Consider the following 13,057-nt stretch of genomic DNA (forward strand, 5'->3'; position numbering starts at 1 on the left):
GGTACAAATTATGAGTCCTTTGTGAAGACTTAGTACTTAATTTAACTTGTCTCCTTGCTCCTTTCATCTTTCTTTTTCCTTATGGGTTATATTTATTAAATTGTCAGTTTGAAGGTAGAAATATTGATTTTTAATGTTTTTATAGCACCTTTTTAATAAAAGAAGAGTAAAAGGTTAATCTTTTTGATTTTTTAAAACAGTTTAAAAGAAAAAAAGTGACATTGGATGACTTTTTCAGGATTAAACTACATAATAGATGGATGTACAACTACCAGTATTTTTTAAGTTCACAAAATGGTGCAGAAATTTGTGATGCTCATTATGTTGTAACCACATTCTACACTGAGAATTAGGAAGAAAAAGAGTTTCAGCATCAGACTGAATTATATCCCCATAATTCAAATATTATCAGAAAACATTTACATCCTGCACAACAAATGAATTACAATGGTACATAAGCAGTAGAATAAAACTAGTAATAAAAAAAAGGCCCCAACTGTACTGAAATTTGTCAAAATGTTGATGTTGCATGATGAGCCTTCAGATGTGATCACTATAAAGGGTTAAGAATGCACAGAACTAAAAATGTGATCCCTTTCAACACCTTACAGCAGTTTCATCTTTTCCTAGGACCACATACAATCTAAGAAAAAGGCCTTGAGGTTTTTAGGTGATGCCACATTTGTGCTCCCACATGTTCTAGTTCCCTTTGTGTGAGTGAAGCTGTAGTACTGCACAACCCTACATGATAGCTATAAAAATTTCAAACAAATACGTCCAGTAGAAATCTATATATGTTGAGTAAAAAATTCTATTCTATTCTATTCTATTCTATTCTATTCTATTCTATTCTATTCTATTCTATTCTATTCTATTCTATTCTATTCTATTCTAACTGGAACGTTGTGGAGTCCTTGGAGCTCTCTTAACATGGCTGCTTGCTTACGTAGTTGTTTTATTACCTGACTAAGCAGCACTGATGTTGCTTAGTTAGATAATGGAATGTCAGCAAGCAAGCAACCATGCTATATATATATTCTCTTCTATGAGAACGTACATTTTCCCCAAAGTAGCGATGGAAAGTGATGCTATCACATTAGAACAGCATAGCAAGAGAGTCAAAGATACAATCAAAGGTCTCAAGAGTCTTAAAATGCATAACAACATGCAGATGAAGACTTAATTTTCAAATCTGTTTTCAAACAGCAAGTCTAGCATGTTTCTGTGCCTACTGCAGTATGTGAATACTGTATAGTGTTGCTGTCAAATTTATTTGCCTTCAGTAGGTTCTCTTTAGTACTGACCTTGCTTTATTGAAGTCTGCCAAATTCTGAAAAGGTTGGATTCAACCTGTTTTTCAAACAGAAAAATCTGTTGAATTTATAGGGGATCGCTTTTAATAGAGATTTTGAACCTTAAAATCATGTAAAGGAGCGTTCCCAATTTAATATTTTATTTATTATATTTATATTTCAAGTTTCTAGACTATTCATCTGCCTCAAGGAGGGGTGCTTTATAGCCTTATTTACTTTTTCTATTAGCTTATTCTTATATTATCTCTTTCTGAAGATTTCTGTTATCAGATGCAAGGACTAGGTTTTTCTCAAGTTAAAATTATTACTCATTTTTTTCCCTTTTCAAATTTATTAATCCCCCGACCAGTTGTGTTTTTGAAGCACTATTTGCCCAACAAAGTAAGCAAATGTAGAAATGAACAATTTCACCATTATGTATCTGCCCCATCTTTCTAAAGGAAATCTATTCAGCATTATTTTTTTATAACATATGCTCATTTTTTATTCCTTTCCATGCACTGTAATGTTTCCGGAATTAAAAACACATTATTAATTTGATGGAGAATGAAGAAGTATGAGTCCAGATGCAGTATAAAGTGTATCCCTTTTTAGATTTGCAGCACACACACAAACATACATGTCACCTACTGAATTGCACCAAATTGTATGGGTCCTTGTTTGCAAAATCTATGAATTTGGCAATAGAACTTTCTGTAAGCTTTGGAGAAAGTGGTTTGTCTTTTCATTCAGAGTATTAAGCAAAAGTCAACCATATACATATTCCATTGGCACCATGAGCACATTTGTCAGGATTATATTGCTCCGTTTGAGGGTTTTTAGATTTTTTTCTTGGAATAAGATCTTGATTGTGAACTTTAGGGAGCCAAAATAAAGCATATGCCATTCAAATTCCTTGCCAAGTAGACCTTTTTATGTTTTCTTCTGTTGGGTCCACTATTAGTAATAATATCTTAGAGCATAGGGAAATGTGGTTTAGACATTTTTACTATATTTATAATATCAACCCCTTTTTTTTATCTTTTATGAAACATTTTGTTTTTTAAAAAAAAATTAGAAAAGTCCTGGCTGAACTAGCAGGAAATAAACTTTCTATATTTCCTCCAACATTTTCTTCTTTAGAAAACAGGCTGTGTAGCTGAAAGTCAGCACTCCAGGCTACAGAATTGTGCTGATAGTCTCTTTAGGAACTCTTGTGCTAGGTAGGGACTTCAAGTATTCCAGATGCTTCTTTGTATCCTCTTGATTATGCCGGACATAGTACACCACGTAGCTAATGACCAAGGTAAACCAGCTGAACATGGTAACAAACATGGCAACATCGGTGGTTTTCTGATGCATGTTGCAAAAGTTGATGCCTGAATCTAGGATGTGGAGCAGAGGCTTTCCAGCATATTCCTCTTGCACAGATGTTTGGCAGGTGATCTCATTGACTGAATCAGGGTCCAGTTTCACTTCCCACAAGACTTCCTGCAAAGTACATTCACAATGCCAAGGGTTGTTGGATAAGCGAATCATGGCATTCAAGTTGACCAGGGCTTCCTTCGGGATTCTCTGTATGTGATTGCCAGAAAGATCCAGCAATCGCAGGCCATCAGCCACACCCTTAAATGCTGCTGAATCAATCTTCTCAATGGCATTCTTGGAGAGATCTATTTCTTGTAAGTGGGCAAGGTGCCTGAAAGTGCTGTTGGGAACTGCAGTAATCTTATTTGCATCCAGCTTCAAAAACATGGTATCTTTGGGAATATCTGTTGGAATCTCCTCCAAGTTGCTAGCACTACACAGAACGGCAGTTGCTCCTGAATAATTGGTGCATTGACACTGTTCGGGACAGGATGTACAACAACAGGAAGGGGTGCAAAAGAAGAGGCAGAAGAGAGTTTGAGAGCAAAGGAACAGCACAGGCCAAGATGTCTCAGTTGCCAGAAACATGCTGGTCATCCAATCAGTAATAGGGAATCCTGCATGGCTGCTAAGGCAAAGAAAATGAGTCTTTTCTTTTTTTTCACGCTCCGGTGGCTTGATCTGAGGGCAGGTGCGCCACAGCAATCAATTCACGCTTCTCATTTCCCGAGCACAGAAAGATGTGGAAGTAATCTCTACAAGGGCAGAAATATGAATATATTTTCATCTAATTCCAATACAAAAACTTAAATTACCACCTATCGTCAAACAAATGTTGATGACACAAATATCTGTGACTGCAAATTTCTGTAACAAAGCTCTGATAGGTAACTAATTTTCTCTCTCTCTCCCTCCCTCCCCCTCCCTCTCCTGCTGGACAGAAGCAATTGAAGACAAAACCCCTGAGGTAATTTCTCTCTGTCCTTGTCAAGCATTCTCTAGTTCAAGGGTCTCCAACCTTGGCAACTTTGAGACTTGTGGACTTCAACTCCCAGAATACCTCAGCCAGCTTTGCTGGCTGAGGAATTCTGGGCGTTGAAGTCCACAAGTCTTAAAGTTGTCAAGGTTGGAGACCCCTGCTCTAGCTGAAAGTGATGGAGAATGTTAGTGCTGATGTTGTTGCATTTTGGAAACATCTTTTTGTCACTGCGAAGGAGCGCAGTTTGCCCTATCCCATTCTAAAAAAAAAATTCAAGCGGAAATAATTCCCCCTTGGGATTTAAAAGAAGCAATGGAAAATAGGGAAATTGCAGATCAGTGGTAAAAAAATGTGAAGCTAGGCATGGCAGCTACTCACAATGAACTCCACTGGGTTCTCACCACTTGCCGCTCGCTGCTTTTTTTAATCTCTTCGTTCTCCTTTTCTTTCTGCTTTATCCTTCCCTCCCTCTGAAGTCGGTAAAATGAGGACACAGATTGTTGGGAGTAATATGCTGACTCTGGAAACCGCTTAGAGAGGACTGTAAAGCACTGTAAAGGGGTATATAAGTCTATTGCTATTTAAAGGAATGAGGGAGACAGAATAAGCATTATGTTCCTTATTTGGACTCCTGCATTAAATATGACACAAGTTACAAACAACTTCATTTATCTGCCATCTGGTGGTCATCCAGAATTTTGCAGCTTATATAAGCATGGCAAATGAGAGGAGATTCACCCTAAGGCTAATGATTGAGTATATGTGTGCATATGTGGGAGGAAGTGGGGGGAGAGGAGGAATACCTCTGATGACTAAAAGGGTGAGGAACCTTGCATACTTAAGAGAACCAACCACAGGGCCCTGTTCATTCCATTTGCCCTCAGGTCCATCAGCCTAGCATCTCAGTCTTTTCAGCAGTAAAGTGCCCCTCTGAGGAGTTTGTTTGGGGTTCTATTATAGTCTAAAGTTGCAAGACTAACTTTTAATTAAATAACTGGGAGAGCATCATACTCCACCCATGAATTTGCACCAAAGTCTTCTCCCTTTGGAAAGAGAATTTTTAAAAAATAAAAATAAAAATAAGTTTCCTGCATATTACAACATAGTTCTTTTATTTAAACCATATTCTGCAATCTATATCAGCTGAACTAATAATGCAATTGTCACAACTGCTGGGGAGGGGGGGGAAAGCCTGTTCAGTTTTGATTCACTGTACTGGGAAAAAAGTTTGTACTTAGTAAGATCAGGCGACTTTTGCAGGAAAAAACCATTGAGTGGGGAGCAATTAACATTATAAAGAAACAGGAAGTTGGGGAATCCTGTTTTCGTTTGTTTTTCTGCCCTTAAGATGAAGACACTTGGGAAAAGGAATTCTGCTTGTCTGTACCCTGTTTTATATTCTACCCCAGAAATGAATCTGCTTGCTGAGGGTGGAGCACGATAGAGTAGTTTAAGCAAGGAAAAGAGATGGGCGAAAGAAGGTAAGAATCTGTTCTCTTTGCCACTTTTCTGCCCTAAACAAACTCATCAGAAACCCTTTATTTGCTTTCTTTCATTCTTAGTACTAGGATTGTTTTGCTGTTATGTTTTTTTAAGTTTTCAGATCCTAGGAGGGTAATCTATAACCTGAATCCTTTTTTGTCGATGGCATAATTTTTATAGTTAAGAAAATTGGCAAAATAAAATAGTGCACATGACTGAAAGTAATTATAAAAAAAAGTCATCATATGCCAAAGATGGCAAGAGTAATTAATTGGCCTCATCACCAAGTTGCCCCCCCAAAAACATAAAAAGGACCACAGAATTATATGTGTTCCATGCCATTTTAATTGTAATGGCTTCTTCTGGAATGGATGTAGAACCTTTTGTAAAAGATCTTCAGTAAACTGGTCACAGAACTGCAATCCCCAGAGTTCCCTGAGGAAATTGGCAGATTGAAAAATCAGTTGAATTCTATGATATAAATAGGGCATTTTGGGGATCAGCTACAGCCACCAATTTGGGTTTTGAAAATCTGGATTTATGAAAATACATAAATTTTCTTTGTTTCTGGAAGGGGAGTTGAGGTTTTAAGGAGTGACTATGGATTATGATTTGTGTTATATTTTAATTTTTGTTGTTAGTTTTATACCCTGTATTCGGTTCTGGGAAGTCCTGGGGGGTGGGGGGAGGAAGAGGAAGGGAGGGGGAGGGGGGATGAGGGGAGTAAATGGATTGATGGTTAATGTACAAAGATGATTGAAGAAGTATAATTAATGTAAGATCGGAGCTGCCTGGCTACCACTTCAGAATGACGGGAAAGAAGGAAGTAGAAGAGAGAAGGAGGTAGGAAAGAGAAGAGGAGGAAGAGGAAAGAAAGGAAGAGGGATAGAAGAGGGAGAAGAAAGAAGTAGGGAGGAAGGAGGAGAAGATGTAGATAAGAGAGGGGGAGGATGGTTGTGGAAAGTAGAAGAAGGTAGAGAAGGGAAGAGAGTTAAAGGAAGGGGGTGGTGACCGGGCAGGTCCGATTAATTGTATATGATGGTACATTAAATAGGTTATTGGATATGAATGTTAAAATAAAACTTTAAAAAAAAAAGAAAGAAAATCTGGATTTATGGGCACTGCCTATATGCAACCAGCTGTGGCTCTTACAATCTTGCTGGTTGTAGTGATAGAGGAAATTTCTCAGGTAGGAGGGAATCCTCTCAGAATGCTTCTTTCTCCTTTTCAACCTTGCCATAACCTATTGCCTAAGATGAAGCTTTCAGCCCTCAGGCGAGCTGGGGAGGACAAGGAAGGCAAGCAGATTTTCAAATCCTTGAAGCACTGTGACATGACAAGCAGCACATCTGCTGTCTTCCCCCAAACTATTAAAGGTACATGAGTCATAATGTTGAATGTTGGCAATCCCTGCTCTAAGCATAACAGGCAAAGCTGCTAATCTTAATATGCTTCAGGATGTAAATATGACACCAAATCTAGCTGCAGTCTCCACCTACATCTTCCTCCCAGAGTTTCAACCATGATGTCAAAAATAAGAGCAGCACAAATGCTGGACATCTATCTAATTACAGAGCAAAATACCCTCCCCCCCCAAATTTGGCTTCGTGGATTGAGCCTATTGAAAAAAATTCATATAGTCACCTTTAGCCACTCCATCATGCAAATATGCCATGACTGATCTGCTCTATTATCGCTGCCTTCTCTTCTCCCTTTTGGCCATGATACCTGAACCGAGGTTAGCTGAGTCTCCTTTTACCTGAGAATCCCAAGTTTCTTCCTCATCCAAAGCTCAGGAGCTCTTGCTCTGCTTTCTCTTGCCACACCCTTGCCTGGATGTGGGTGCAGTTCAGACCAGCAGCAGCAGCGAAGACTTGCAGCCTGCACACAGCACTTGTTGCTGCCGTTCTCTTCCCATCAGTCGCACACAAAGCCATTCATGGCAAATGCTGACTGTAATTGGATCGCATCTGCTTGTCACTGCCACCCTAACTGAGCATCCTGAAATTTTTAAAGGGGCCGTTCAGTACTAAAGGACGTATTAGCAGACATAGGAAGCAACATAGTAGTCTATTGCTTGCTTGGGAGTTACACATTACAGTATCATATCTTTGGAACACAGTAGCTAATATTCACTAGTTCAGGAAATAGGCATTCAGTGTTGCTTTCCATTATTGCAGAGATGCCAAAATGTAAAGCTTTGTATTTACTATTAAAGGTGCTTTCTGTTATGCCAAAATGACATTTTTCCTGCATTAACTCCAGGTCATAATTTTTCCTTGTACTCTTTCTTTTTTTTAATCTTTAAGAGCAAGACTTCAGCATGTTCTTAAACTATTATGAGCATCTTTAATATTGAAAGGAAAATTCATGTTTGCTCATTGCAATATATGTGCGCCAGTTATTGCTGTAGTTCAGTATTAGGAGGTTCCTCATAAAATCATAGCATTAAAAGGGCTCATTAAGTTCAGCCTGCTTAGTGCAGGAGTTAAAACCCCCAGCAGCCAAATAACTAACTAGCCCACGGGGGTCAAACTTGTGGCGTCACGTTGCCGTCATGTGATATTTCATGATATTTTTCCCCTTTGCGGAGCTGGAGTGGCTGTGGCCTGCATGTGACACAGGCTGCCAGTTTGACACCCCTGATCTATTCTTTGCTTAACACAGCTGTTTCCAGGTAACAGATTCAGCTGTCAAATTGTTCTGTCTTCGAGCAAGTTTTTCCTTACATTCAGACAGATTTTATCTTCTTGTAACTTAAATCCATTCTTCCAAGACTCACATTCTGAAATAGAGACATATCTTAGCCATCTTGCATGTGATATCCTTTAATACATTTGAAGAGGGCTAGCCTATCCTCTTTAGTTGTCTTTTCTCTAAACAAACCCAATGCCTTCAATTATTGGGTGCTATTTCCCTATTTTATCCCTGTTGCCCACTCTAAACCTGCTTCAATTGCTATAGATCTTTAGTGCAATGGGTAGAACTGAACTCAGTACTTGAGATTGGGTATCCCAAAGCAAAATAAAGTGAACTGATTACTTCAGGTTTTAAGAATCATATTTCTGTTGATGCAATTTGCATTTGGCCTTTTTAATAATTACATAGAAAAATTGTCTCATTCAGTGTGTAATCAACTTTATATGATCACTTTGTTGTTGGACTTAGATTATATTAATGGACCCCACATACTCCTAGTCATCTATGCTATCAAACTATTCTGTAGTGAATTGGAGTCCTGTTTCTGCATGGGCTAGAACTGGGGAAAGGAAACAATGACTCTTGACTACTACATGCACCTTTAAGTCATTGGTTGTTAGCTGAAATCCCACTAAGGTTGCCTTGCCCTTGTTTCTCATAGGAACAAAACCATGAACTATTAGCCCAGCAATTGAACTGCTGTTAATGGCTTTTCTGATTTTGCATGATGGATAAACAATGCAGTTTGCAAATCAGTTTATGGTTTAGCATGGATGGCACTTAAATTGTAATTTATCGTTAATCATGATTAAGGCATCATGTCTTAATATGCTATGTGAACACAATACAAGAAAAAAATTCATGTGGATATGTTTGGAGGGTGTTAAGGCTATTCCATGAGAATCTGTTTGATGTAGGAGTTAAAAGTTTCAGGGTAGAAACTTGGAAACTGTGAATTCTTGTCCCACCTTAGGCACAAAGCCAGCTGGGTCATTTTCTCTTGGCTTCTCAGGAGGCAATGACAAACTATTTCCAAAAACTTGCCAAGAAAACAGCAGACACTTGCCCAGATGGTCTTCAGGAGTCTGCACTAATTTGAACACACACACACACACACACACGGCTATTCCATTGGAATAGTAATATCTGTAGAGAATATGAAACATTTGTTTCCTGGAATGTACAAAATCCTAAAGCAGTGTGCATGTGACAGAGAGATGAAATCCACATTACAACTTTGCAAAGCAAATTTCACTCTTTTAAGTATTTGCATGTGATGTCACAATGTAAATAAGAAAGAGTGGAGCTTGTGTTATGATGTCATAATGATGTTAGTGCCCTTGTGGTTAAAAACATTTATCAATTGAAATAAATTATTACACAGTACACTCTAAATCTATCAGTGTTCAATGATCATAAACTAACAATGCAAACTGATTTCCCCCAGCATTCTATACTAAAATGTGGTTGCCTAGTTTGTGCAATATCCATCACTGCATTTCTGTTTGCAGAATATGCTGCATTCATATAAGAAGTTAGGCTTGGTCACTTTTGACCTTGGCTTGTCTGTTTATGGCTTAGCATGTTATGCAAATCCAACCTTCAATAAATTGCACATTAATAAATTAGCTAATTCAATAACCAGTTCAAGCATATTGTGTAAAAACGGGAAGCGTATAGCATTGTTGTTCTGTTGATATAGAGTATGCAGATAAAGAACATATGTATTATATGAACTCAAGCCATAGAAATCTCAAAACTTCAGCTATATCTGCACTTAAAGCTAACATTATTTATTGAACATTACTCTTTTATTGAACATCTGTTTTTCCTGCATAAAATGTAGTCTCTTCCTACCACACTTTAGAAACAAACACTGTTCAGCAGGATAGTCTGCATAATCATCTATGAAGCTTATGAGTGTGCCCTTAACAAAAAGAAATTGGAAAACATAGTTGCAAGCTGGAACCTTTAAGAGATCTTGAAGCTGCTTCAACCGTGAGATGAGAATAATATTAAGGCAATGCTGTAAGGATGGGCCATATAAAAACAATCTTCCTCAGATGTGTTGTGGTTACGGTGATATAAGATAGAGGCTTTAGGAAAGCAGCTTATACAATAGGGGGGGCAGAGGTCGACCGCGAGGGCCCTCACTTGTGGGGTGCCGCAGGGGTCGATTCTCTCGCCCCTTCTGTTCAACATCTATATGAAGCCGTTGGGTGAGATCATCAGTGGCTTTGGGGTGAAGTACCATCAGTACGCTGATGACACTCAGCTGTACTTCTCCACCCCAGGTCACCCCAATGAAGTTGTCGAAGTGCTGTCCCGGTGCTTGGAAGCTGTACGGGTCTGGATGGGGAGAAACAGGCTCAAGCTCAATCCCTCCAAGACGGAGTGGCTGTGGATGCCGGCATCTCGATTCAGTCAGCTGCAGCTGCAGCTGACTGTTGGAGGCGAGTTATTGGCCCCAAAGGATAGGGTGTGCAACTTAGGTGTCCTCCTGGATGGCGGCTGTCGTTTGAAGACCATTTGTGGCCGTCTCAGGGGCCTTCCACCAGGTCCGCCTGGTTCGGCAGTTGCGCCCCTTCCTTGATCGGGATGCCTTGTGCACAGTCACTCATGCACTCGTTACCTCTCGCTTGGATTATTGTAATGCTCTCTACATGGGGCTCCCCTTGAGGTGCACCGAAGGCTTCAGCTAGTCAGAATGCAGCTGCGCGGGTGATAGAGGAGGATCTCGTACCTCCCATGTAACACCCTCCTCGCAGACTGCACTGGCTACCTGTCACTTTTCGGGTGCACTTTAAGGTTTTGGTTATGACCTTTAAAGCGCTCCATGGCTTAGGGCCTGGGTACTTACGGGACCGCCTACTGTTACCATATGCCTCCCACCGACCCGTACGCTCTCACAGAGAGGGACTTCTCAGGGTGCCGTCCGCCAAGCAGTGTCGGCTGGCGGCCCCAGGAAGGTCCTTCTCTGTGGGGGCTCCCACACTCTGGAACGAACTTCCCCCGGGTTTACACCAAATACCTGACCTTCGGACCTTTCGCCGTGAACTGAAGACGCATCTTTTTATTCGCGCGGGGCTGGCTTAAATTTTATGGATTGTATAGTCTTATTATTAATTTTAAACGGGGTTTTAATTTCTATATATTTTAAAATTTTAGGCAAATTATAATAAGTTTTTTAATTTTGCATTTTATAGATTATTGTCTTGTCTGTTTTTATTTGCCTGTACACCGCCCTGAGTCCTTCGGGAGAAGGGCGGTATAAAAATCAAATAAATGAAATAAATGAAATGAATAGTTTTTCTTAGACTGCTACTGAAATTAAGTTTATACGTAAAGTTAGGATGAAAATGCTGTTCTTGTTATACATTTTATAGTCTGCCTTTTCTCCAAATGTTCTCAGAGTACATACTATTCCTTTCAATTTTACTTCTATTATGACTATCCTATTAAGTAGATGAGAGAGAATAACTGGCCTAAAGTTCTCTTCCAGGGTTGAGAGTGGATTTGAACCTCTTGCACTCTCCACCATCATATAATAAGAGCCACCCTGAAGTTTTTACCCAGAGTCAGGATCGGATTTAGGTTGGATTTAGGGGGAACATGGTGGCTCAGTGGCTAAGACGCTAAGCTTGTCGATCAGAAAGGTCAGCAGTTTGGCGATTCGAATCCCTAGCACTGCATAACGGAGTGAGCTCCCGTTACTTGTCCCAGCTTCTGCCAACCTAGCAGTTCGAAAGCATGTAAAAATGCAAGTAAAAAAATAGGGACCACCTTTAACAGCGTTCTGTACGCCTTCAGCATTTAGTCATGCTGGCCACAAGACAATGAAGATGTCTTCCGACAGTGCTGGCTCTTCGGCTTAGAAACAGAGATGAGCACCACCCCCTAGAGTCAGGAACAACTAGCACATATGTACCTTTACCTTAAAGAAAGCTGTAGAAGCTGTTTGGCAAGTGCTAAAAGAGAGAAAGACTGTGAAACAATTGAACTTAGTGAGAATGCTGTGAGCATAACAAACATATGAGAGACTAGGGATGAATCCTCTTTGAACAGCTATGAATCTGTACAGGAAGACTTCATTTATGGAGGCTATCATATAAATAATAAAACTATAATAAATGAGTGGCCCTTTCAGATTCCTGGCCCTAAATTGTAGAATGCTTAGCTTATGCCTAAATCTGATTCTGACCAGAAATTGTTTATTTAACTAAGAAAATAAAATACAAGCAAAGAAAAATATTTATTTACTCTTATTTATTTCTGCTTTGAAAAGCACTAAGACTTTTAAAAGCTGTTTAGGTATTATAAAAATTATCATCCTATTTTCTGACCATAAGTATATTTCCATACTTTTGGTGGACCTTTTCTGATTATTATCATTCTCTTGAATATTTAAACATAGAACAAGGAATACAAATTGCTATTCAAGCTGCTTTGATTCATTAATAGAATGAAACCTTTGAGGAAAAGCTGTCTTTGAAATCTTTATAAATAACACTGTGACATCATTGGCATTTCTGGCATTGATATATCAACACTTGCTGAAGCAAATTGTTTTATTGAGAAGAACAAAATGAAGCATTAATTCAGATTCCATTGACATTAGAATTATTGGCCTAAATTAAGAAATATCACAAAATCCCATCTATAATGAATATCAAGGATAAGTATTCAATACTACTGCCAACAAAAAATAGAGGCAAAAAGATTTCAGCAAATGACATTCATGGGAGAGAGAAACAGCTTCTACAGTTCTAATTAATAGAATAGAATAGAATAGAATTTTATTGGCCAAGTGTGATTGGACACACAAGGAATTTGTCTTGGTGCATATGCTCTCAGTGTACATAAAAGAAAAGATACGTTCATCAAGGTACAACATTTTAGCACATAATTTAGCACATACTGCATTGAATTAATGACAACATACATAAAGAATGAGACCAGCATCATTTCAAGGTATGTATGTGCTCCTTATGTTCTTTGTAACAATAAAACAATCTGTCCTGGGATTGATGAACAAATCAGGAACTTCTGGAAATAGATAGCTTTTGCATTTGGGTGAAATGGAGTTTTGCAATTGCCCCCTTCCCAATTTTTAAGACACTATGGAAATTAGAATTTAGAATAACAGAGTTGGAAGTCCAACCCCACCCCCTTAGGCAGGAAACCCTACACCACTTCAGACAAATGGTTATCCAACATCTTCTTACAAACTTCCAGT

General features: G+C 39.0%; 1 protein-coding gene across 3 annotated transcripts; it reads right to left on the reverse strand.

The window, feature by feature from the left end:
• Positions 1-226: 226 nt before the first annotated feature.
• Positions 227-7,034, reverse strand: LRRC3 (leucine rich repeat containing 3). Of its 3 annotated transcripts, none has more exons than XM_058188325.1 (3): positions 6,881-7,034; positions 4,018-4,190; positions 227-3,415 (listed from the first exon to the last, which is right to left on the reverse strand). In XM_058188325.1, the coding sequence occupies exon 3, from the start codon at positions 3,255-3,257 to the stop codon at positions 2,472-2,474; it is 786 nt and encodes a 261-aa protein (XP_058044308.1). In that variant the 5' UTR covers positions 3,258-3,415; positions 4,018-4,190; positions 6,881-7,034; the 3' UTR covers positions 227-2,471. The 3 variants fall into 3 exon arrangements, with proteins under 3 accessions (XP_058044308.1, XP_058044310.1, XP_058044311.1); XM_058188327.1 differs by having other exon boundaries at positions 4,018-4,216; XM_058188328.1 differs by lacking the exon at positions 4,018-4,190.
• Positions 7,035-13,057: the final 6,023 nt, after the last annotated feature.

This window comes from Ahaetulla prasina, chromosome 6 (genome assembly GCF_028640845.1).
Source record: "Ahaetulla prasina isolate Xishuangbanna chromosome 6, ASM2864084v1, whole genome shotgun sequence".
In the NCBI taxonomy this organism is placed as follows: domain Eukaryota; kingdom Metazoa; phylum Chordata; class Lepidosauria; order Squamata; family Colubridae; genus Ahaetulla; species Ahaetulla prasina.